Source organism: Fistularia commersonii, chromosome 13 (assembly GCF_037954325.1).
Source record: "Fistularia commersonii isolate RoL2024-O1a breed Wild chromosome 13, RoL_Fcom_v1.0, whole genome shotgun sequence".
NCBI lineage: Eukaryota > Metazoa > Chordata > Actinopteri > Syngnathiformes > Fistulariidae > Fistularia > Fistularia commersonii.
Window position 1 is genome coordinate 16,630,800 of NC_141296.1, and position 24,978 is coordinate 16,655,777.

At 48.5% G+C, this 24,978-nt stretch overlaps 2 protein-coding genes across 4 annotated transcripts; one reads left to right on the forward strand and one right to left on the reverse strand.

Moving 5' to 3' along the window:
• Positions 1 to 1,411: 1,411 nt before the first annotated feature.
• atp7a (ATPase copper transporting alpha) lies at positions 1,412 to 17,741 on the forward strand. 2 transcript variants are annotated; one of them, XM_086158389.1, is made up of 23 exons: positions 1,425 to 1,658; positions 2,448 to 2,571; positions 3,710 to 4,202; positions 5,178 to 5,951; positions 6,098 to 6,310; positions 6,402 to 6,565; positions 6,775 to 6,936; positions 7,077 to 7,153; positions 8,460 to 8,682; positions 8,774 to 9,007; positions 9,107 to 9,198; positions 11,315 to 11,442; positions 11,662 to 11,816; positions 11,904 to 12,038; positions 12,212 to 12,406; positions 12,525 to 12,707; positions 12,802 to 13,015; positions 13,158 to 13,304; positions 13,422 to 13,564; positions 13,679 to 13,882; positions 14,029 to 14,146; positions 14,283 to 14,385; positions 14,480 to 17,741. In XM_086158389.1, the coding sequence occupies exons 2-23, from the start codon at positions 2,455 to 2,457 to the stop codon at positions 14,751 to 14,753; spliced, it is 4,548 nt and encodes a 1,515-aa protein (XP_086014515.1). In that variant the 5' UTR covers positions 1,425 to 1,658; positions 2,448 to 2,454; the 3' UTR covers positions 14,754 to 17,741. The 2 variants fall into 2 exon arrangements, with proteins under 2 accessions (XP_086014514.1, XP_086014515.1); XM_086158388.1 differs by having other exon boundaries at positions 1,412 to 1,658; positions 11,662 to 12,038.
• sfxn1 (sideroflexin 1) lies at positions 16,382 to 24,882 on the reverse strand. Of its 2 annotated transcripts, none has more exons than XM_086158390.1 (11): positions 24,729 to 24,882; positions 23,098 to 23,267; positions 22,841 to 23,011; positions 21,254 to 21,352; positions 21,066 to 21,141; positions 20,766 to 20,851; positions 19,876 to 20,003; positions 19,747 to 19,796; positions 19,572 to 19,621; positions 18,662 to 18,709; positions 16,382 to 18,568 (listed from the first exon to the last, which is right to left on the reverse strand). In XM_086158390.1, exons 2-11 carry the CDS (start codon positions 23,259 to 23,261, stop codon positions 18,472 to 18,474), a joined length of 969 nt encoding a protein of 322 aa, XP_086014516.1. In that variant the 5' UTR covers positions 23,262 to 23,267; positions 24,729 to 24,882; the 3' UTR covers positions 16,382 to 18,471. The 2 variants fall into 2 exon arrangements, with proteins under 2 accessions (XP_086014516.1, XP_086014517.1); XM_086158391.1 differs by lacking the exon at positions 24,729 to 24,882 and adding an exon at positions 23,826 to 24,027.
• Between the last annotated feature and the right edge of the window lie 96 nt (positions 24,883 to 24,978).

A 24,978-nucleotide genomic window follows, 5' to 3' on the forward strand; every position in this document is an offset into this window, starting at 1 on the left:
TAAAAAAATGATTTGCTTGTGGATCGGGAACTCTGCAAACAACAGAGAGACGCTACATAATTTGTTTCATGCTTTGTTTATTAACTTGTTGAATTATGTTGACACTGAAATATTACTGTTTTGTACCAAATCAAGTGAAATATCAGATTTTGACATCTTAAATTTCCTCTATGATTCTGAAGATGTTGCTAAAGTGTCTCCGCTTCTGGAAGAAAGTGGGGGGTCATCCTGGCTATATATATCCCTGTAAGTTTTGAAGTAATTGCAGTGAATCCTAAGGATTGTACGGAGGCAGAACATGTGGCAGCTGCCGCGTTAACCTTCAGCGGAGCCAGTTATGTCTGCCGAAAGCTTGGAATCCATCGCTGCCGCCTATAAACAGAAAGCGCCTCTTACTCCCATACTTCCTCCTCCATTTGCAGGTAAAATGCAAAATAATGGAAGATGGTCTCCAATGACAGTATATAGAGCTGTCTGTGACCTTGACGTTTGAGAGCTTATGCGATGATTTCGCATTCACACACACGCTCACACACCGTTGACAGCGGACCTGCCGTGCAAGGCCCAAGAACCGCCTGCCTTGCGACTGCTGGGGCGCCTTCCCTGCAAATCTAGCAACAATTACCCCAAAAAACATATTTTCAAGAACATATTACTTTTCTTTGGCATACACCAGCTACGCTGATCAGGGGTCAGAGTTGCAATAAATGATACTACTAAAATGCAGTACTTCTATTCATTTAAAAAATATATACATTCATCTAAAATGAACCAGCTACTGGTAACTTATTGTTTGGATGTTCAGAGCGAATTTTGCAGCTAGGGTTTTTTTTTAAAGATAATTTCTTCTGTCTAATACAATGGGAGTGAATGGAATTTGTTTTTGCTATTTTGCTAACGTGCTTGTGCCACAACATATTTTAGTGTAGATTCTTTTCTTCGTTGTTTATTGTAATTACTATTCCTATAATTACTGCTCAACAACCAGGGCGGTGAAATCTCAAAACCAATACTATCAACCGAAGTGATACAAAACAAAGAAGACTTTTGAGTAATTGAATTTGCATTTCCATTTGCTTTTTTTTCGTAAAAAGTACTTCATTTTTATTAAAATGTACAAAAATCTTGACATTAAGGAAAATGCTCCTTGCGTCATTAGCCACATGCCGTTTTTGCATTCCTGATCTTGACTTGTAAGGGTGAGAGTCCTCGATATTGTTGTGCTCTGGATCAAATTCTCGACCCAATCCAAATTTTTTATTCAAAATACGTGAATCTTCATTTTAACGTTGCGTGACAACCACTTTGTTTATCTAAAACGACTTTACAAAAAGAGTAAACGGTGTGTAAAAAAGCCTGTAAGGATAAAATCAGGGGGAATTGTACGTTTTGCCCGTGTGATGTCTAAGCCACGCCCCTTGGTACTGACATCGCGGAGGAACCGTTGTTACGTCGGCATGAGAAGAGGCAAGACATCTTTCAATAATCTGGACTTTGTAAAACGGGGGAACAAACCGGTTTCTGAGCCCTCGCCATTCCCCATAGGCAGAATGTTCCCGCGATTTGTGTTTTGTGTTTTTTGTAACGACGGATGAAGAAGAGAAACAGAGGTAGTTGATGTCACGAGCCTTTAGCTAACTGGTGTTTTCCTATAGAAGGTGAGACTTGTACGCTCCCTCTTTACATTAAACTGTATGTCATTTTGTGTCACTTTAAAAAACGAGTATATATATGGTCAATAGTTAAAATGCCGAGTTTCCTTTTGGCGATAAAAATGAATTTAAGTACAAGCTTGATGTGTTTTCAATGTAAATGCCTCACGCCATGCAGTAGCAAAAGATAGCTTTCCCGTTAGCTAGCTTATTTGGGTTGTGGAACAGGACTATCCGTCTGTTAGCGTCACAAACAAGCTAAAAGTTGGATGAATCCGTCCACACTTTATAGGAAACAACGGGATTTTGACATTTGCTAACATGCCTTTGTGGAGTTTTCCCCCTCTTTAATTTGTCATCATTTTACTTCTAATTTCTTTTGGTACTTGGAATACGCAAGTATTACATGACCATTACATCTCAGCGGTTTTATCAGCGTTACTCAGTGACATTCCTGAGTGTCAGTAGTTTTATTGTCATGGAAGCGAATGAGGTTGAAATTATGAATCTATTTCCTAGATCAAATGGCTTATGAATTAGATATTGATTACGGTTTATGATCGGGAAAATAAAATTAAAAAAACGTCATGATTTTAGGTGCACCTTTGAATTGACAGCAACGCATGTTCTGGTTTTAATTATGTATGTTGACAATGTGTTATAAAGTGCTCTTACTGGAATCCCAGCTTATCCATAAGTTCAACCCTCTAGATGTTTCAAATGCATAGCTTTAAAGGTAAATTTGTATGATTGACGTATTACCTTCCGTGCAATCTTTTTGTCATTTTGGACAAGGATCAAGATGCCGAAAGTCAGTCCGTGTTCAGTCACCGTTGGCGTGGAGGGCATGACTTGTCTTTCCTGCGTCCAGTCCATAGAGCAGCGCATCGGGTCTCTCCGGGGAGTAATACACATACAGGTAATTACGTTTCAAATTAGAGCTGTGAAAACCCAATCAAATTAAGTGTGTCTCGTGCATTTCTCTCTAACGTATGCTTCTCGGTTGTCGTTTTTAATCAACTTGTAACACGAGGTGAACGACGCACAATTTTTTCAAATGAAACTCGTGGCAAGTTCCATTAGTGAAATTTCCCTTCCGTAGGGATTAATCGATAGAATTGCCCTTTTTAAACCCGTAACCAGCTGGTTTGATTTACCACAAAGCAACATCAAAGTGGACACAGTAGACAGCTAAAATGCAACAGTCATGGGTTTGCTGTTTTTCTTATTGTGCACTTTCGCCCCCAGGCTGAGGTTGAATTAGAAGATAACACAATTGTATGTTCCAGATAGACCTCTGCCATTTGCAGGACTGTGACAGCAGTCGATGTAAAATCAGTACACACAGGAAATGGCCTTTTGCCTCAGCAGAATTCAATCCCTGTGACATTTTGTAGTAATATAAATAGACAGGAGTAAATTGCTGTTTTTGGCAGAGCATTCGTGGTGTGATTTCTAGACCTTTCTGTCATGTTCTCAACTCACAATCCAAACAATTAATCCAAGAGGCAGGCACACGCAGCGCTAAACCCCCGCTGAGGTTTGAGAGTCAAGTGATTCACGTGAGTCACATGTTTTCCTCTATCTGAAGAAAGGGAAAAACCAAGAGTCATGCTGTGCTTTTTGTTTTCTGAGGTCATGAACCTATTTTGCCCCCTTTTTCATTGCTGCATTCAACTGTGGAGTTAGAGCACTGATTTCAAATAGTAAAATATGATATTTCACAGTCTAAGGTGGCACAGCATGGAAATAGATCAGAATGAACTTTTGGTGGGACTGGTTTTAAAATGTGCTCAATAGGGAACTATTGAAAAGCAAATGAATAGCCAACTATTCATTTGACTTGCTATTTTTTAGCCGCCACCCTCTTGAATAAAGTTTTACTTCTTACGGGGTCACATGGATAAAACACACTCATTCAATGAAACCAGAGGACGTCAACAATAAGACATGAAAAATGAAAAACGTTATTTGTATAAGCCATGTAAAGAACAGCTACTCAGCAGGTCTGTTGTTTTTGGCTTGTGTGAATGTTATCTTTTGCTATTACTTTGCAGGTGTCTTTAGAGCAGAACAATGCCACTGCCGTAATCGACCAGAGCTTACAAAGCCAAGAGTCTCTGATGGCTGCCATTGAGGACATGGGGTTTCGAGCGAGTCTGTCGGCGTCTGGTGGTTCAGCTACGCCAGTTCCCACTGACACCCAGCTGATCCTCACATCCGGCCTGACACCCGTAGCCCGACAAGACGCTCTTCAGAAGCTTCGTCAGATTCAGGGCGTACTGGATGTAAACGAGAGCCCCAACCAGACGGGTCTCGACGTAACATTCGTTCCGTCCTTGACATCGGTTGAACCGCTGAGGGAAGTCGTGGCCGGCATGGAGAACCCCGCACCCGGCAAGCAAATAAGCCCGACGTCGTCCTTGTCTCAAAACACAGGAGGCAGGATGGAAGTAGTGAAGATGTGCATTGAAAAAATGACCTGTCACTCCTGCATCACCACAATTGAAGGAAAGATCGGAAAACTCAAGGGGGTTGAAAAGATAAAAGGTAAAGCACTCGACGCGTATTAGCTGACATGTCGGCGCTGCTGCGACATGCATGTTATACCGATACGATGGACTCGGATATTATATGACTAAGGCAGCTCACCGCTCACCGCAGAATACTTAACCGGATTTGACGATGACGTACGAAATCCTGACACATAAACAAATCAGATTATAGTAGCAGACTGAACAGATTTGTCTCTTTAGCAAATAGCTAAAATTCAGACAGCTGTATGCCTGAAGATTAAAGAAATGATACGATACAATCTATAGAAATTCATTTTGTACTTGTTTGACATTTTCATGTTAAGTGGGTTTCGGTTTACTTAGTCGGTAAATCCAATATGACGGGGAATAATCCAGCTGTGCGAGTGGAAAAAGGCTCTGCTCTTTGCCGATGGCTGCACACCATAATACAACAAAGTAACCGTGTCAGTTCAGAGGCTAAAAACAGAAATATTTAGCATCGTAAATTGTATTTCACCACGCTGAATTCGGGCCTTCGACTCTGACTTCCTGACATTAAGTTACCCAGGGATCATGAATACATTTCATATTGTCTGAGACCTAGTGTGTCAGTGTGCGCAGTGGAGTGACTTGTGGGGAAGGCTGGCGGAGAAGCAGGGCTCGAGTCTTTTGATCTAATGAGCTTGTAAATACTGCTCCTTTTAATAAAGGAATGTGATCGGACGAGGAGGACAATTGAGATGTTAATCTATAGCTGGAGGAGTAATCTCATGATCTCTCTTGATTTTATTTTCAATTAGATACTATACATAAGGAAATGCTATTATTTGCTTCATATCATTTGGATCCAGAGATAAGACCCAACACTTGCGTCATTTGCCTTTATTTCATTTCCGCATCTGTTTAAAGTAACTTTTAGTTTTAGTCAAATAATAGCTTGTAATGAGATTGTGCTGTTTCTCAAAACATGTTGTTGTTGTTGTTGTTGTTCTCTCTTTATTCTCCACAGTTGTTTTAGAATCCAAGGAAGCGACGATTGTGTATCTGCCTTACCTCATCACTGTTGAAACCATTATCGAACAAATTTCTCTGGCTGGTTTTAAGGCCTTTGTCAAGTCCAAGCCTCGCCCTCCTCAGTTGTCTGCCAGTGAACTGGAGCGTTTAGTCGAGTCTCAGACACCGGCCGCTCCTTTGTCATCAGAATCTCCAGAGGAGACCGAAATCTTCATAGACACAACTCTTGTCACGCTCAGGGTCAAAGGCATGCACTGCAAATCCTGCGTGGTCAATATTCAAGACAATATATCGACGCTGCCTGGTGTCTCCTCAGTGGAGGTCTCTCTAGAGAAGGAGAAAGCCTCCATCTGCTACGACCCCCAAAAGATCACGGTGCCTCAACTGCAGCGGGCGATTGAGGCACTGCCGCCGGGGAGCTTCAGGACTCAAGCCTGGGACACCTCGGGTGTTTGCAGCCCTGCGCTGACGCTGCAGTCTGCATCCTTATCGCCTCAGTTGTCTGGTGAAAACCCGGTCAAACCTGCTGCTTCACAGCCTTCTTTTGTCCAGCCGCTGTCTTCTGTAGTCACTATTCACATTGAGGGCATGGTATGTAACTCCTGCGTCCAGTCCATCGAAGGCGTGATCTCGCAAAGGAAGGGCGTGACGTCGGCCCAGGTTTCTCTGGCGGAACATCAGGGTGTCTTTGAGTATGATCCCCTCCTGACAACTCCGGGCGAGCTGAGGGCGGCCGTTGAAGACATGGGCTTCGATGCCTTCCTCCCTGGTGAGAAGATGAAAATCCCCGCCGTCTTTTGGTTCCCACAGTGGGCTAATACACCTCCGCTTGCCTATTGGTAGTTGAGCGTTTACGCTGAGATATTTGTCGAACTCCAATGCCGGATACCTTTTCAATGTCTGTATTTTCCACAGAAACCAATTCTCTGCTACCTATGCCGAACAGCAGTCTAATAAAATCTTCCAGTAAAGCTCCCGTGACAGACAAGGAGCCAGAAATTGAAATAGACATCGAGAGCAGCCAGGCGTGCGACCGAGACGCTCACTCGAAATGTTACATCCAGATCGGAGGAATGACCTGCGCATCCTGTGTGGCAAACATCGAGCGGAACCTGAAAAATGAACCCGGTCTGTGGAACAATGTTGTTTTCAAAGTTTTCTCTCAAACAAAAAAACTTGGTCTGATTTAGGCTCTAAACGGGCGGTATCACCGGTGCAGGTATCTTCTCGGTTCTCGTGGCATTAATGGCCAGCAAGGCAGAGGTGCGTTACAACCCGCACCTCATCGATCCCTTGAAGATAAGCGAGTGCGTGAAAGAACTGGGCTTTACTGCCTCTGTGATGGAGAATCATGACGGCTCCAATGGAATCCTGGAACTAATGGTAAGCCACACTGAGATGATGATTTTCTTTCACTTAATACCTTCAATTAAAATGCATGAAACCTATAAATAAACGGATCCTTTGGTGCCTGAGAGAATGTCTTCATAAATTCGACCTGCTTTCAAAGTAGATTCAGTGAATCATTCATTTCTTCTTTCTGGATTTTTGCCCCGTTCTTCCCTCGATTCCTCCTTCCTGCTATCTTTCAGGTCAGGGGAATGACGTCAGCCTCTTGTGTTCACAAAATCGAATCCAGCCTTACAAAAGAAAGGGGGATTATATACGCCTCTGTTGCCTTAGCGACGAACAAAGCAACCGTTAAGTACGATTCTGAAATCATAGGACCACGAGACATCATCAAGCTGATTCAGGTATGAATGCTTCTCTCGGTTTCCTTATCTCTCCTTTCGGTGATTGATAGTAATACTGATGTCGACTGTCATCGCTAATACTTTTCTTACAAAGTGTCTTTTAGGTAAGTAGTATGAGCTTGGGTTTGGTTTTGTTGTAGAATCTGGGTTTCGAGTCAACTTTGGTGAAGAAGGACCGCAGTGCCACTCACCTGGACCACAGCAAAGAGATTCGTCAGTAAGACGCTTTTGCTTTTTGGGGATCAGTTCTGACTCGGGCCGGGTAACCCAGACTGACCTAACAGTGGCTGCCAACGGGAAAACACCTCTGCACGTCATGCGACAAGTGTTCTATCAGCTCAAAGCCCAGTTTTTTTTCATGACAGTAATCACATTTTTATCGACTCTTGTGGGTTAAATTCTTTCTCTCCTATGGCTATAAATGATTTTACAGCTGAGGAAATGGCTCCGTCTAATGTTACGAAATAGTGCTGTCGAGCAGCCGGCCGTTCTCCATGTAAATGGGATGGACTCAGGGTTTATACTCGCGCTTTCACAAGTCAAGTGGCCATTATGTACTTACGGTGTCGTTCAGTACCCTGTCGCTACTGTACTGTATTGTAGCTGCTGTTTTACAAGTAGTTAAGTGTAGCTGGATTTTCAAAATACGATATTTCCGTGTTACATCATCACGGCAAATACACCGGGTTTATTAAGGCGGAGACAGAAATGAGGACATCTTCCTAAATTGAGAATAAAGCATTTATACAAGGAAAGATATCATAATCTCAGACCTGAAGACTTGCAAGTGAGAGAGAACCATCTTCAAAGAAGAAAGAAAGAAAATGTTTGCACCTGCACAAACAGGGAGAAAGAATTAAAAGGAGTGAGAAAGGGAAGTGTGGTTGAAGATGGTGATAAAACATAGAAGGGGGAGAGCTTATCTTTGCGTATACCGAGTACAATAAAAACAACCGTAGCAAAGAAGAAATCAGTGCCCGGCATAATTCAAACTGCATCATTTTGTCTGGGAGTTTTAACAATAAAGCAACAATTTGATCTCTTCACATTTTATAAGACATAGATAGTCTAGATTTGATATCACTTTAAATGAATACATGAACAAATGCATTCCTAACATAAGTATGAATCGTTTGGTTATTAGTCAAAAATCGTAAAGGGTAAGTTAATTATCATCTCACAAACTGGTCAAAATTGGGTAAGATGTAAAATTTGCTCTTAATTGTGCTCATGTTGCAAACAAGCAGAATTTTGATTCCTATTCTCTTGGTGCCGCTTGGTTCGCCAGTTTGAAGAATCGAGATTGGTCTTCATTTGCCCAATTTGCATAAATGTAACACAAAATAACTACGATGCTGTAAGTAGTGTCTTTCTAAAGTCTTTTTTCCTAAATAGCAATAAAGCGACCACGATGGGGAGCGTTTGGTTGTTTTAATCTCTTACCGACCACTCGCTTGCGGTATTGTGCCCGCAATGTGGTGATTCTATTGAAAATAACTTTGAAACCTCTTTGCTCTCTTAAGGTGGAGAAAGTCTTTCCTGATCAGCTTGACTTTTTGCATACCGGTGATGGGCATGATGATTTACATGATCATCATGGACCACATGATGAATGTTGAACATGATCAGAATGCCACAGCAGAGGAACGAAACCAGTTCCACTCCACCATGTTCCTGGAGAAACAGTTGCTTCCAGGCCTCTCCATCATGAACCTGCTGTCTTTTGTGTTTTGTATACCTGTCCAGGTAAATAGGGCCAGATTACCCTCCTCACCCACCCATGGTGGTGTGAGGTTCGTTCTGAATCGCAATTCTGTTTCCTGTCTCCTGACTTTAGGTTAGCGGAGGCCGCTACTTCTACATTCAAGCCTACAAAGCAGTAAAACACCGATCTGCCAACATGGACGTGCTAATAGTGCTGGCCACCACCATAGCCTTCACCTACTCTGTGGTCATCTTAATCGTAGCCCTGGTGGAGAAAGCGACGGTCAATCCCATCACCTTCTTCGACACGCCACCCATGCTCTTTGTCTTCATCTCCTTGGGACGCTGGTTGGAACAGATCGCCAAGGTTTATTATCGCCGCGTTCATCGCGCCGCGCCAGAATAAAGAGCCTTACTGTGCATAAGTAACTCTAACATGACTCTGTTCGGCTGTTTGGCTTTTCAGAGTAAAACGTCGGAGGCTTTGTCGAAGCTGATGTCCTTGCAGGCGACCGAAGCCACGGTGGTCACTCTCAACAGTGACAAATCCATTCTAAGGTCCTTTTTGTCCTTCACACGTTCCATCCACTTGACATATCTTCGGTTCTTTATAAGATTACGTAGGCATACTTACTTCTTACTTAGGCATTTTCCAATATTTGCAGTTGATATGCAAACAAGGCCGGTTTGTGCATAAACAAGCTGTGAGTGATTTCCATAATACACTGGAATAAAAAGGTCATGGAAACTTTGTTTTCCCGATAGTGCCAGATCAACGGCAGCTGTTGTGATTAGTTTATAAAGGAGCGCTATTACTGTTCCGTTAGCCGTCTCTCTTCCGGTGTCTCTCTCAGCTAAAATAACATTTCTGACTTTGGTGCTGGGAATCATCCAACACCGGCTGGTGGTTCTCCCATCAGGCTCAAAGTGCCGTCTGTGGATTTGACCGAAATGTATATTTTTCTCCGAAATCAAGAGCAGGTTAGGGAAGACAAGCCGAAAAAATCAGTCCACTTTCTTAAAGACCTGAAGACTGAAAACAACGCCTCATAAAAACCGCCGACAAATATCTCTGTCAGTGCAAAATTAACACTTTGATCAAAGACAGTTGAGATCAGGATTTTTGACCAGCTAATTTCATTCAAATCTTTTTTCAGCTATTTTCTTAGACAAAATTGACATTGAAAGATTTCTTGTGCCTTCCGGGCTTATGTAATCCTTTTAGATAGCAAAGCGTATATCTTATCTAATACCGTCCTACCTTTTTTTGCAGTGTTCGGCTGATGTTATGAATCCTGCTCTGCTCACTGTCATTCACTGAGCTCATCCACAACATTGTGAACTCCTTATAGCAAATAGCATATAGCACTATATACTGGAAAAAATGAATACTTTTTTAATATTCTCAGAGGAATTGCCCCTTGAATGAAACCACCGTGCAAAAAAAAAAAAAAGATGAGATTACTTTAGATTCAACTTAATTGTCCTTACGCATGCACAAGTAAAGGCAAATGAATGCAGTTAAGCATCTACCCAGGAATGCAGAGAAGCAGCATGTGCAGATCTAATAAATAAATCAACAGTACATACATGGTATATTACGTCAATAATTTACAGGGGATTTAAAGAGCGGGTACTATGAACATATTATACGGATGGATCGTCTTTTCTTCTTTTCCTTTGGGCCTTTCCTTTCAGGGGTCGCCACATCGAATCGACCTTCTCCAGCTAACCCTATTCTCTGGATCCTCCTCTTCCACACCAACTAACTTCATATCCTCTCTCACCACATCCATACATCTTCTCTGGGGGTGCCTCTGGACCTCCAATTCCAGCATCCTTCTACCAATATATTCCCTATCCCTCGTCTGTCTGTGACCCAACCATCTCAGTCTATGTCCAGAACATCTACCATGTGCCGTCTATGTGATGGACTCACTCCTGATCCTATCCGTCCTGGTCACTCCCAAAGAGAACCTCCACATCTTCATCTCTGCGACCTCCAGCTCTGCTTCCTGTCTTCCGATCATTGTCAGTGTTTGTAGGCTGGCCTCGCTGCTGTGCCCGCCACCTTTCCCTTCATTCTGGCTGATAGTCTTCTATCTCATAGTACCCCTGACACTTTTCTCCACCCATTCAAACCTGCTTGAACCCTTTCTTTATGTTTTTTCCACACTCTCCTACGCTCTGGAATGTTAACCTGCAGTACTTGAAATCCTCCAACCTCTTGATCTCCACTCCCTGTCGCCTCACCGTTCCACCCGGGTTCCTCTCATTCACACACACACATATTCCATGCAGATATGTACATTAAAAGTTGTACACTATCATAGACAGGGACTATGGACATCATTTGCAAGTAGAAATGGACAGGTGATTAGTTATGCTGTACCAAAATAACGCTGAAATGAATGTTAAATTGTACATCAATATATATGATCGGTAGCTGCCAAGGGTGGTGGCGTATGGCGTGCGTGTGCGTGTGTGTGTGTGTGTGTGTGTCCGTGTGTGTGTGTTTGTCGGACAGTCTAGTAGAATAATGCTAGTTGAATACGGTCTTTGATTGTTTGAAGCGGGACTAATTTCATCTGCAAATACGTCATGAGTGGAAATCAAACCAAATAGCAGACAAATGATACACGTCTTTAATGAGTCCAACCACCGTGTGTTACAGCGAGGAGCAGTTGGATGTGGAGCTGGTGCAGAGAGGGGACGTCGTGAAAGTCGTCCCCGGAGGGAAGTTTCCGGTCGACGGCAAAGTGATCGAGGGGCATTCCATGGCCGACGAGTCTCTTATCACAGGTGCTGTTCACGAGCGCTCGCAAACAGAGCGACCCCTTTGAAGGCACAACGCCCCTGCTCATCATGAGACACACTCTCTGCCGTTTATTTACTCAAGCCGCTGCCAAATATGATAAACGACTGTGTTCAAGCAGCCGCAGTCGCGGTCCTGAAAAACACTCCATGAAAGCGGCCGTGTCCTGTTTCGATTCCTGACCGGCTGTTGCTCTGCGCCCTCAGGCGAGGCCATGCCGGTGACTAAGAAGCCCGGGAGTACTGTCATCGCGGGCTCCATTAACCAGAACGGCTCTCTGCTGGTCAGCGCCACACACGTCGGCACAGACACGACTCTGTCTCAGATTGTCAAACTGGTGGAAGAGGCCCAGACCTCGAAGGTGCATCGTTGGCTTTCACGTCGATGCCGCTCGTCTCTGGTTATAAACAGTCCGGGTGTATTCATTTCGGATGGGTTTTTCTTTCAGGCTCCCATCCAGCAGTACGCAGATAAGATCAGTGGCTACTTCGTGCCCTTCATTGTTGCCATATCCGTCCTGACTCTGGTCGCCTGGATTATAATTGGGTTTCATAATTTCCCCTTGGTGGAGAAGTACTTTCCTGTAAGTGGCCTTTTTTTCGTCGTGAAATTTTGAAGGGAACTTTGTAAGAAGGTCCAAATCAAGGAACGCGATCGATCGTTGCAATTTACGCCGACGTTTTCCGACGGCACAAAAATCAAAATCAGGTTGTTTTGTCGAATAACATGGCTCACAGTGCGCTTTACTCCCTTCAGGGCTACAACAAGAGCATTTCCAGGGCCGAGGCGGTCATACGCTTCGCTTTCCAGGCCTCCATAACTGTGTTATGTATCGCCTGCCCCTGTTCCCTTGGCTTGGCCACCCCGACAGCTGTCATGGTGGGCACCGGAGTCGGAGCTCAAAACGGCATCTTGATCAAGGGGGGGGAGCCCTTGGAGATGGCACATAAGGTGCGGTGGTTACGACTCAGCGGTGTAATCTGCCGGTCGTGTCGCGAGTAATCATTGCGAAACGGATTCCGAGGCTACAGAGCAGCTGAAGTGTGTCTCCGACGCCTTGTCCGCCCAGATACAGTCGGTGGTGTTCGATAAGACGGGAACCATCACGTACGGCGCCCCGAAGGTAATCCAGATGAAGATACTCGTGGAGGGCAACAAGATGCCCCGCTCCCGGCTACTTGCCATCGTGGGCACGGCGGAGAACAACAGCGAACACCCTCTGGGAGCGGCCATCACCAGATTCTGCAAGCAGGTTAGTTTCTACCCGAAAGCCCTCCAGCAGGTCCCGGTCTCAGAGCCGCCCCAGTTTTAGTTTCTTGAACAGCTCTTGACGTAATCCCGCGCAGGAGCTCGGCACGGACTCCCTGGGGACGTGCACCGACTTCCAAGCCGTGCCGGGCTGCGGCATTCGGTGTCAGGTCAGCAACACGGAGGCGCTGTTGAAGCAGGTGGACAGCGACAGCGAAGACAACAACCAACGCAACAGAGTCCTCGTCCAGATCAGTGACACCCGGATGTCCACCATCTCCCATCCCCTCATCATGGACCCTCAACAGTCCAGTAAGGCCGAAAATGTAGTTGTCGCACATCTCTTTGCTAAATCCTCTCGCTGTTTTGAGTATAAATCTGTGTGTGTGTGTGTGTGCGCGTGTGTGTGTGTGCGTGTGTGTGTGTGCGTATGTGTGTGTGTGTGCGCGGTTAGACATATTCCAGACCGCGACATACGTTGTCCTGATTGGCAATAGAGAGTGGATGAGGAGGAATTGTCTGCAGGTAACAAAGGAAACCGATGACGCCATGATGGAACACGAACGCAGAGGACGCACCGCCGTCCTGGTTGCCATCGGAAGTGAGTCCTTCAAATCAAAGATGTTTATCTTTTTGTCATTATTTCCACACCAGCTGCTTAGATGTTCTTTTTTTTTCCCCCGCGTTTTTGCCGAATCCTTTTTTTTCGCTCGCCAAGACATGCTTTGCGGGATGATCGCCATAGCGGACACGGTCAAACCGGAGGCCGAGCTGGCGGTCCACACTCTGACTGACATGGGCCTGGAAGTGGTGTTGATGACGGGAGACAACAGCAAGACGGCGCGGGCGATCGCTGCTCAGGTGGGGGGAGGACGGTTGCCTGCCGGATTTCAAAGTATCACGTTCACCACAACATCGATACCTTCTGACTTGAAAATCGCGTGACGTTCCGAGTCCGCCGGCCTCTCCCGTCAGGTCGGAATCAGGAAGGTGTTTGCCGAGGTGCTGCCGTCCCACAAGGTGGCCAAGGTGGAACAGCTGCAGCAGGCGGGAAAGAGAGTCGCCATGGTCGGCGACGGCGTCAACGATTCCCCCGCTCTGGCTATGGCCGACGTGGGCATCGCCATAGGAACCGGGACCGACGTGGCCATCGAGGCGGCAGATGTGGTATTGATCAGGGTGAGAATTTGAAGTTCTTTTTTTGGAATTGTGTCAGAGCCCTGTGTTGTCGAGGACTCTTTGCCACAAGAATCTCCATCTTCAGCGGCGCTCATCGCATCATCCTCGTTTTGTTTTTTTGTTTTGTTCGTCGGTCTTGTCGGCAGAACGACTTGCTGGACGTGGTGGGCAGCATCGACCTCTCCAAAAAGACGGTCAAGAGGATCAGGATAAACTTCATCTTCGCCGTCATCTACAACCTGCTCGGCATCCCTATCGCCGCAGGTGGGTCGGCGCGGTCGGAATTCCGGAAGGCGTCGGAGTTCGTTTGCCCCGGCGGCCAATTTCCTGTGATATCGCTGCGATGAATGCATAAAATCCAAGTTAGGATGATATTTAACTGCGCCGTTTTTGTGCTCAGGAGTCTTCCTCCCTTTAGGGCTGGTGCTGCAGCCGTGGATGGGCTCTGCGGCAATGGCTTTGTCTTCTGTCTCTGTGGTCCTGTCTTCCCTTCTCCTCAAATGGTAACGCACGACCGCGTGTACATTTCTTCTCCCGAAACGTCCGTGTGCTGATGTTTTTGTTTTGTTTTTTTTGTCCTCCCCCTTCTCGGATCAGTTACACAAAACCCAGCGCGGAGAAGCTCGAGGCCCGCCTGGGAAACGGCCAGCGGCAGGGCAGCCTGTCAGAAGTCAGCGTTCACATCGGCATCGGCGAGGCGCGGCGGCCGTCCCCCAAGCTCAGCTTGCTCGACCGCTTTTTCAACTACAGCCGGGCGTCGATCAATTCCCTGCGTTCGGACAAGCATTCGCTCAACGGCCTGGTGCTCGGCGACCCCGACAAGCACTCGCTGCTGGTGGGGGAGGTGCAGTGCGAGGAGGAGATTTGCTGAGGCCGTCGGCGGCGGCGAAGCGCACGTGGGCCAGGAGAGGCTCTCCGAGTAGAAGTAAACTTTTCACTGCGATTTTATTTTTCCCGGAGCAGCCGGCGCGGTTTCAATGGATAATGGACGATCCGGCATCTGCGGGCGCCCCGCAGCTGCGCCGCCGCCGCCGCCGGCTCCACCTCCTCTGTTTCCTTTTAGCCGGGACGGATTATCGCACGCTCTCGGGAGCACGTGACCTCGACTCCTCCGGTATTTGACAAACTGTTGTTTAGGTCGCTGCCCCCGGCGCCTCCTTTGTCCCTTCCGCTGATGCACCGCGCGCAAAGGCTTTCGCCGGGTCTTGAATCAGATGTTTTCATGCGGGAAGCGGAGTGGCGATCTGCTCTGGCACCGTGGCCACTTACCGCTACAATCATTGAGATCCATCCAAAGATACTTTACTGCAGTGCCACACGTGCGATGGGACAGCACAGTAAAGTCACGTTTTAGCTCTTTTTCCCACGGTGGAAAATTATAATACTGTGTAATTCTATATCAAGAGTATTTATATCACCCTTATTTATCTTATTTTCATCATAACCTACACGGCCGTGTTTCAGATTCCGGTTTTGCGTTTCAAACTCGGGGAAAAAAAAACATGTCGTTCCCAAACAAAGCAACTTGAATCAGTCCAAGGCCTTGAAAATGCGCCGCCGCTGGGTTTTTTTTTTGTTTTTTTTTTTTGTTTTTTTGGCGGCGCGCTAACCGAGCGGGTCGTGGAGTTGTTACCCAAGTGCCCCAAATGAAATGCCTCTTTTGGCGAAAGTCAAACACATTCCAAAGACCGCAACGGCGAGAGGGGAACCCGGCCGAAGCAGGAGGTCGGGGATTCAAAGCTGGAACCTGAAAACTCGTCGACCGCATAGCGACGCTAGACACACGTCCTGCCCGAAGCGGACGGACACTCAATTCTGTGCTTAAATGCTGGTTTTGTGAGAATTCATAACTGTGAACATTAATCATCGACCAATTCAGAAAACAAAGTTGTTACATGAAGCACTCGGTCCACGCCGATCACTTTAATTTGCTCGTCGCGGACATGTTTCACGACGCGATGTGTCGACCCCGTCGCAACGAGGAAGACGATTTTTCTTTTTCTTTTTAACCCTTTTTCTACCGTTTTTCCGTGGCAGGCGTATTCCCCTGCGTCTTTCCGTATTACTTGATCAAATGACCGTCAAAGACAAGCATGAAGTGCAGCGGACGGCGAGCGCTCGCGTCCCGACGCGTTCTACCAATCACGTTACTGAGTTATCCTGCCAAATGCATCTCGATCAGGTGGACGTTTGAGGACGCGCTTTTTTTTTTGTCTGTCCGTGCTCATCGACCGAATCGTTCTGCGAAGGCATTCGCTCGGCCCATCTAGACGAACGCTCGGTTCGCGGCTCTGCCGTTTTACGTTCGTGTGTCGCTTTTGAACGGCCGTCGAAAGAATCCGCGAAGTCCGGTTTCGCGAGTTCGCGACGCTTGTCTCATCTGTGCCTTGGAATAAAAAATTGCTGTTCTTTTGTCGTGTGGCTCTGCTGTGTGCGGCGCAGGCCTGACGGAGGCGCGCAGGAGTCGTAACTTCCGATGAACCAACCAGCCGTCACCAGGTCCGATATTGACTTTTTATTTAATCAACTAGTCTCGACGTTACATCAATCCAGTGTACTGCAAAACAAATACCATTTGTGATATATATATATTTTCTTCTTCTTTATACTTCTAAAAATATTCATTTGAATCATTGCAAACTTGAAAATGACTTATTCCTTTTTTGAGTGGATTTGTATCACTTTGGCTGTGCCGACGTTCGATTTGGTAGGTTGAAGCTTGCGAGCGCGTCGATAAGGACATGATCTTTAGAATCGGATGATGGGTCAGTTCTTCCTGTGCGTATTCGACAAAGGTTAGGAGACGTGGCGGGGAAACCGCTCAGTAAATATCCTATTTGTGCTACTTTAGCGGTCTGGGACGTGATTTCAAAAATGTGCAGCATTTGACATGTCTGACGATATTGTGCGTGCGCGTACACGCCGACTGCCATCGGGGAAAAAACGCTACATTCGGTTACCTTGAACGGGAGAATGACCCCGCATCGTTTCCAGCCCGCTAGAGAAATAGCTCCGGCCGATCGTATCCACGTCTCTTTGAAAACACCGATCATCTAAAATCAAGTTATTTATACAACAATATATATGAGCAGATTTACAGTATTTTAACCATTGAACATCTTACAGGAATCACACACGATGGGTTCAGCCAAAAATGCGACATAAAATCAATTCACAAGCACTTCATGTACCGTATGAAAATGGAAAGGTTCCAGTGGACCTCGTGATCGTGAAAACACCAGGTGCTAAAATAAGACTTTTTAGATTTCATCGATCAGCTCCCGGGGGGAAGATAAGAAGCGAACGCGTGCCACAAATACGGTTTTTGACAAGGAAGCAGGCCGACGCTGGCTGATCCCAGCTTTTCTCAACGACGCGCCGTGATCCGCGTCTTCGGTTTCTTCCGAACGGTATCCCCGTGATATGTTTGAAACGTGAGGAAAAAAAAAAAAAAGAAAGAAGGCCACGAAGCCCTCGGATGCCTTAACGCCGCGCTTTCCTGGGAAAACGGGGGTCGGCGAGCGCGTTAAAGTCTAAAAAGATGCGGCTCGACCCAAAACGAGCAGCGACGACTGATCGGAAGCCAGTTAGCCTCGTGTAAGATGGCTGAACGGAAGTATTTCAAATACCGTAATTACTTCCTGAACTGACTATCGGGGAGGGGGGGATTCAAGTAAGAGGCGTTGTGCTTTTCTAAGATAATTTTTGCAGCCGTCGCTACCGTTCAGCTCCCCTGAATGTACCCGCGGCGTATCGAATGCTTTTTTTAAAGTAGAGGTATGACGGTATGAATCCCATAATGTGGAGTGGTTTGTTCATGCTTGTTTCTCAACAGAATAAATATGATGTTAAACAATGATTATTAATATTATCAAATAGCACCGTATTCGCTGATCAATGGTTGCCACCATTAGCGTCACATTTGACAGGGAGGCTCCCCGGAAAGATGTTTCGGGGTTCGTGTTTTCGATGTCGAGGCCTCGGCACTCCTTGAATGTTTTGTCGGTTTTTTTTTCTTTTTTTTTTTTTTTCCAATTTGGCACAGTGAAGACGAGACTAACAGAAGAAGGAGGTCGTAACATTTAGAGGACAAATCCGACGTCGGATTTGGCAAACGCTTAAGGTCCTCAACTGGCTGCGTGAGAAAGCGAATACGCGGGAACCGCCGGCCGTCCTTAGGTAGCGATGGTCGGCGGGGAGATGGTTCGGCAGCCACGTATCAAGGAATCACCAACTTTAAAAAGAAAATACCGCACGAAAAAAAAATGCCCTCGCACGCCAATCCGACGTTAGCCTTCGCCGGCCGCGACAAAAAACACTTCGGCTCAACCCGCTCGGGAGAAAAATCACCTCAAATAATGAACGCGACAACATTCACGAAAGCAATTATGTCGACGCCGAGAGGACCTGCTGAGAGAGAAAGAGAGAAAGACGTCCCATCCGCATGGTGGAGAAGAAGACACAAACTTAACTTTGGCACACTGAATGAGGAGGTGCTGGCAGAGCGGCGAGGCCCCGGCCCGCGGTTGTGTTATGGCAGTGTTTGGATGAGGGTCGGGGGGGTTTGGCTTTGGGGGGGGGCCGCGCCCTCATAGCCCTTTGTTGAAGTACACCCTCTCCACTCCCGGGTGATCGGCCCTGATTTTCTCCCGCAGCTCCGGCTCCAAGCGGCTGACCGATATGGAGCTGGATGTGGAGATGGGATGCGAAGATTTTACACGACGGCGGCGGCGGAAGAACGAACGGGGTAACTCGACGGGCCTCGGACGTCTCACTCACCTCCTCTGCGGGAACAACGCGCAGCACAGCGGAGTGGCGAACACCAAACTGAAAGAGGAAGGGAAAGAGGAAAAAAAAAAGCGCAGATCTATAAAGCGTACGAGTCCGGGTTCGCGATCCGCGCTTATTCGGATACGAACCGGTTCGGGGGTTCCTTCGGATCGGCCGGGCGACGTCGCGTCGCGGTAATTAAATCATCAAAATTCAAATCGGCGCTACTGCTAAGCATCCCGTTTGCTAAACTGATATGAGATTGTATTTTTCTAAGTCCTTCCCTGTCTTTGTCCATGCCGTTTCCTGCGCGACGTTTAGCATTGGATGCGGTTACTTGTAAAAGCTGCGTTTGCAGAAATGACGAAACAAAAACGAAATTAGCCATTCACTCTTTGATTTACTTATTGATACACGTGCAAATCCCCCCATCCGACCATCGCTACCGCAACCTGGGAGACGCCCGTCGGATGAAGGTCACGAAGTGCGTCTGCAGCCACCGAGACAAAGGCCGGCTCTTTTGCAAGAAGCTGCTCATCTTGGCTCCGAAAGCGACGTCACGCGGGTACAAGTTAGCTTTTTAGCGGCCGAGCTACCATGCTAAGTGCTAAGCGGCGTCATCGTGCTGACCAGAGGAGACGGGAATCAAACCGCCAACCTTCCGATCGACCAACTGACTCACTGCCACATGTGTCGCTATGACGATCTAGTATTATTACTTCGGGCGTCTCTCCGATCGGAAGGTTGGCGGTTCAGTCCCCGTCTGCCAAAATGTCCTCGGGCACTTGCAGCTCTGTCAGCGACGGACGACCATTTCCTGAGCTCAAATTAAAAAATGAGATCGGCCTTTGCAAAGGAGTCGCGCGGCGGCGGCGGCGGCGGCGGCGGCCAATCGGGTGGGCCGTTATTGACGACTCACCAGAATCCCACCAGGCTGACTTGAATGGGTGCGCTCATCCATGGGAGCTTCTGAAAAGAAAATAAACAAATGACTCACACAAAAAAGCGTGGCGGGTTCGCGTACGAGGGTGCGCTCGCGTCCTCGCAGCTTTTAAAGAGGACGCCGTGATTGAACCTCGCAGGAACGCGCCTACCTTCAGAAAGGCTTTCTTTTCCAGGTGGTTCATTAAAAACGGCGGGATGGCTGAAACGAGAGAGAGAGGGAGTTTATCAACGCTGAAAATAAAAAAAAGGAACGGGTGTCCGACGGGAGCTCCTCGTACCCATCCCCGGGGAGGCCATGAGGATCCTGGAGACCACGACCTGAGAGATGGCCTGCTGCGCGGCTTTCGTCGACTCTCCTAACCTGTTGTCGTTCTCATCCGTGACGGGAATGCCGTGTTTGAGTTCCCTGCGGGAAAGGAGACGGGTATCGACTTTCACAGTCGACGGGGGTTGTGTTTTTGCGCATTTATGACGCCGTGTTGTGTATCTGGCGGGAGCCTGGTGCGGAAATCGGGGCGTATTTTCCGAAGGGCCCACGGGGGGGCGGCGGCAGTTTGCAGAAACGAACCCTCACCACGTTGTTGTTTGTCATTAGGCGGAATCCTGGTGTCGACGCTATTCGATTGAACTCCCGCGGGGGTGCCGCGTCCGTTCGCTTCCGCCCCGACCTCCCCGTGTGGGCGCCAACTCTCGCGGTCAAACGTGGGGATTCTCTGGATTTAACAGGCCCCGTCAGCCGGAAAAGCTGCTGACGGGGTTCGAACAGAGCAAACATTTGGGCCAAAGCGCTCGCCATTGACCGAAGGCGGGCGGGCGGGCGGGCGGCGTTCAGGGAGGAAACCACTGCGGTCATCACTTAGTTTGACCGATCTCTCCTCCAAATCCAGTACAATTCATGTGAATGCTCTTTTTTGTTGCCGCTTTTCAGCCGACGGAATAAAATAGAATGCTCCGTTAATCGGCCCGCGACGGGAAAAGTTCAATTTGTACGGTACAAAGCAAAGTGAAAAACCTGAGAGATCATTTATTTGTCTCTAAAAGGTAGTAAAATAATTCAAAACATCACGAAAACCGTCCCTCATTGACACGCGTCGGCCAAATCGTCATGTCGCGCGTTTACGAAACGGCCGCCGACCGTTTCCCCCGACGAATCGCGCATCGGACTCACCTTTGCCTCATCAGCGGTATGTTGATGCAATTGGCGGCGGCTACGGCGGCGAACGGGACGAAGCGTCCAATCAGAGGCGAGATGTGCTGCGGGCGAGACAAGGGGACGCGCATAAAGACCTCTGGGATAAATGGTAGAGTCCAACGCACGGCCGGAGGGATGCCGGGCGCACAGAGCGGCGCCGGAAATGATCGGGCGTTTAAAGGACGGGACGGTGAGCGTCCGTGCACGGCGCCGGGAGCGCCACGCATTAAAAAGTGAGATGCGGGGGGGGGGGGATGGGGTTACATGAACTGATACCTTTGTTAGTGCGTTTAGTCCGAGAGCGGTGGCGACCGCCCCTGTGGTGGCGGACGCATAAGCTGTGCCGAGCTGACTGCAAATAGAAGAGTCACAGGAGGTCACACAGGAATTGTCGAATGAAGGGGTTTGACGCGAGCCGGCGCCGCTGCCGAGGGCGGGGGGGCCGGCGTGCACGGCCCTCTCACCTGACGGTGATCGGGGCGTCCCCGCTCCGGTTGGTGTAGTTCACTATTGCATTGAAGGACTGATTGATCCACTGCCAGAACAGCACGGCCGGGGTCGTCCTGCGGGTCGAGAACAGGTGCTGGTTAGAATTGTACCTTATTTTTAAGAATCGTAGCTTCAACGCGTGCTCTCTGGAACAGAGAGAGAGAGCGCTATATCGCCTCATTCTAGCCGTGTGTTTACATGTACTTGGACTCGGATAGGTCTCGTGGTTTGGCGGCGGTGATGTTCTTTCACCCGCTGCCTGGACTGTTCGCACTCCGACCCTCAGGCCGGAGGCGCAGGACACGTATGTCTTCCCCGCTCTTCGTCTCCCGCGGATCCACCCACAAGGACCGCCACCCGGTGAGGATACTGTCCTCCCGTCCCTACTGTCCGGTCCCTCGCTCCGCCCCGGCTCAGCCCTTCGGGACTTTGGGATCTGGTGCGAAGCCTCCTGCTTGAAACTGAATGTGAGCAAGACTAAGGACATGGTCACCACGTTCTCCAGAGGCCATCGCCACCGCCATACAGGGGAAGCCGGTAGAAACGGTGAAGGAGTACAGACACCTGGGGTTCCTGAGGTTCTCCTCTGACACCGAGGAGATCGTGGGGAAACGTCATTTAAGCTTAGCGGCACAATCCTAACCACGTTCTATTACGCCTTCGTAGAGAACATAATGACCTTCTCCTTCACGCGTTGGTTCCACTCTGTCACCAAGCACGGCAGGAACGGCCTGGGGCGCACAGACCCCTCGGACCCTGCGAACCCCTCGTCACCACTCATGATATTTTTATTCTAGAAATGCAGAGCGCAGCTTCCGTCAGTCTCTTTGGAACGGTACAATTTGCACAATTCTCTACGGAAATTTATGACGCTTTATTTTGACGCTTCCCCCGCAAAATACGTAAAGTTTGATCCGATTCTGACCGAAGAACCGGTTCTTCCCAACCGCCGAAACAACTGACGGGAGTCAATACCTCGGGACAATCCTGCTTTTTGCACTCGACCGTCCGCATACAACCTGCGCTTTTGTTTTGTGAGTTTGCACATTCAAATCTGCACTCAACTTTAATTTGCACATCTTGCTAATACTGTTTACATTTCTAATACTGTTTACATTTCCCTGCACAGTTTACATCTGGTTACAACAGCATGTTTATTATCTTATTTATTTGATTTTTTTTTTTTTATCACCTCCTATTAGGCTTCACTGCCGAAGACAAAAAATTGAATTTCACACGACGAATGAATGAACGCATATCGCGGACACGCGTTCATATCAAAGAAACTGGCAATAAATAACGATATCATATATTCATTTGGGTTTTTTTATCGTATCTTCTTATTATCCCTCCTCTGGGATATCGTCTTCACATGATTGTTAATCATAAGGTTTTATTTTTGGGTCACTTGGACCCCGATGTTCTCCAGACCGTTATTTTTTTCAACATCGAAGTAAGACCTTGTACGCGTCTTTCTCATTAGATTACGAACGTTGGTAATTCGGTGATAAAGGACGGTGTTTTGGGGGAGGAAAGTAGCAAAACATTAGTCGCGTCCTTACTTGTAAAAGGTCATCATGCACCCGGTGATGGTCATGTTCATGGGAACCTGTGCCGACATGCGGCCGATCAGGATCATCTTCTCCCCGGTGTCGGGGTGAAAAGCCGAGTCGAAAATGTACTTTGCTTTCCAGAGCTCATCCTCCGTCAGGCCCGGGGAAACCACGCCTTCCCTGCAGGGGAACAAACAAAATATTCAAACGGAAAAGATGGGTGGCGGCGGCGGCGGCGGCGGCGAGCGGCCACCCGCGGCCCTCACCTGTAGTCGCTGATGATTTTGTGCGCGCGTTGGAGCTGCTCGTCGGTGAGGAGGATGTTCCTGGGGTCGGTGACGGTGAAGAAATGCTTGGCTCTGCCGAGGAATGTGCTCTGGTCCCACCGGGGCTCCTTGATGTTGATGGAGGTGGACAGCTCCGCAGCCATATTTATCTGCTCGGGAAAAAAAGAAAGGAGCGTCAGAGCGATCCCGTCGGGGTTCCAGATCCTGGAACGCGTCCCCGCTTTCTAGTTCTGTTCCAGACGCGAGTCAAGGGAGCGGATCTGGTGGAGAAAATGCCCCTTTGTGGCACCGCCGCCCGGCTAATTCGCTACAACGTCGCCATGGCGATGGCCGATCCGACACAAAGGTTTTTAAGAGCTGAAAAAAAAAGCGCAAAGGGCCTTTTTACGGGGCGTGCACGGAACAGACCCGGAGTGTGTTTCGGGGGGGAGGACGAAGCGGGTTCCGGTGCGGGACGGACCATTTATGCGTTTACGACGAGACCCGTCCGTGACAAAGTGCGGCGCGATAGCCGGTATCATCGCACGCAGACCGCGAGGACGAGCGCGCCCGTTCCCCGTGCACGTGGGCTGACCCGGTGGGGGCGGGGGGGAGGGCGGAGGGGGGGGTCAGCCATTCGTTTCTCTTCAGGAACTCCAGGCCAGATCCATGTTTCGGGTGTGAGAGCAGCAGCGGCGGCGGCGGCAACATGATGATGAAACTCCCACCTGGAATTGCACCAAAGATGGCTGCTAGATTGACAACTGCACGGGATCCACGTGCTTTCTCCTCCTCCTCCTTCTACTTCTTCTTCTCCTTCTTCTGATGACCGAGGCGTGTCACCGGTTTGGATTCAATTCAACTCCACGGGTTTCTCACGAGATGGAGAGAAACCTGCACCCCCCCTTCTCTTCCTCTTCTTCTTCCTCCCCCCTTCCTGTCGCGGCTGCAGAGCACGGTACTCATGTGAGCTTTGACGTGTGTGTGTGTGTGTGTGTGTGTGTGTGTGCCCGAACTTTGGACCCCCACCCACACACACACACACACACACACACTCACACGTTCGCCGATCTTCTGACCTCCCCACCCCCCCCACCCCAGCCTCTGCCCTCGGTCTCAGCCAATCAGCGTCGGCCTGCGTGGCTACACATTAACCTGACATTCACAACAACTCGCCGCAATGACACCCCCCCAACACACACACACACACACGCACACACACACCAATCAAACCCCGATTAATTAAACCCAAATCCCGGTGTGAGTCGTGATCGGGGGGAGGGGGGCGGCGGGAGAGAACCGGACCGAACCGGAGGAGCTTCTGCATGATCGAACGAAGCGCGCGCGCACACACACACACACACACACCTCGTCACAAAATGAAAAAAAACGACAAATAATCCCATTGATGTCGATTTCTAAATAATTAACTTGACATCCGGAGTATCCGGTGTGTGCGGAGAAGATGCGGCCGCCACATCCTCACATCCAGCGGGGCTCCTGCACGCACACACACACACAAACACTCACACTCACATACACGCACTACTACCAGGCAACCTTTACACGAGTGGATCGTATGAAACACACACACACACACACACACACACGTATGGATCAGGGGTACTCACTGCACCGTGGGCTCCGGCGGTCCGCGATGTGTCCCTGAAACGGCTGCGGCCAGACGAACGAGACAGGCGGCGGCGTCAGCGCGGCCACATCCCCCCCCCCAACCCTCCAACCCTCCAACCCCACCCCCTCCAACCCTCCAACCCCACCCCCGACAAGAGCTACACACCCCCGGGAGGACGGAAAGCCCCCCCCCCCCCGGCACAGTGAAGGTCCTCTTTCAATGTGTGTGTGTGTGTGTGTCGATCCGGA

Excerpts from the sequence above, each read along its gene's own strand:
- atp7a (XM_086158388.1), top strand. The coding sequence starts at position 2,455 with ATGCCGAAAGTCAGTCCGTGTTCAGTCACCGTTGGCGTGGAGGGCATG. Across the intron at positions 13,305-13,421 it reads CGTCCTGGTTGCCATCGGAA|ACATGCTTTGCGGGATGATC; the intron begins GTGAGTCCTTCA and ends TCGCTCGCCAAG. Across the intron at positions 13,565-13,678 it reads CGCGGGCGATCGCTGCTCAG|GTCGGAATCAGGAAGGTGTT; the intron begins GTGGGGGGAGGA and ends CTCTCCCGTCAG.
- sfxn1 (XM_086158390.1), bottom strand. The coding sequence starts at position 23,261 with ATGGCTGCGGAGCTGTCCACCTCCATCAACATCAAGGAGCCCCGGTGG. Across the intron at positions 21,142-21,253 it reads GACGCCCCGATCACCGTCAG|TCAGCTCGGCACAGCTTATG; the intron begins GTGAGAGGGCCG and ends TTCTATTTGCAG. Across the intron at positions 19,797-19,875 it reads CATGGCCTCCCCGGGGATGG|CCATCCCGCCGTTTTTAATG; the intron begins GTACGAGGAGCT and ends CTCTCGTTTCAG.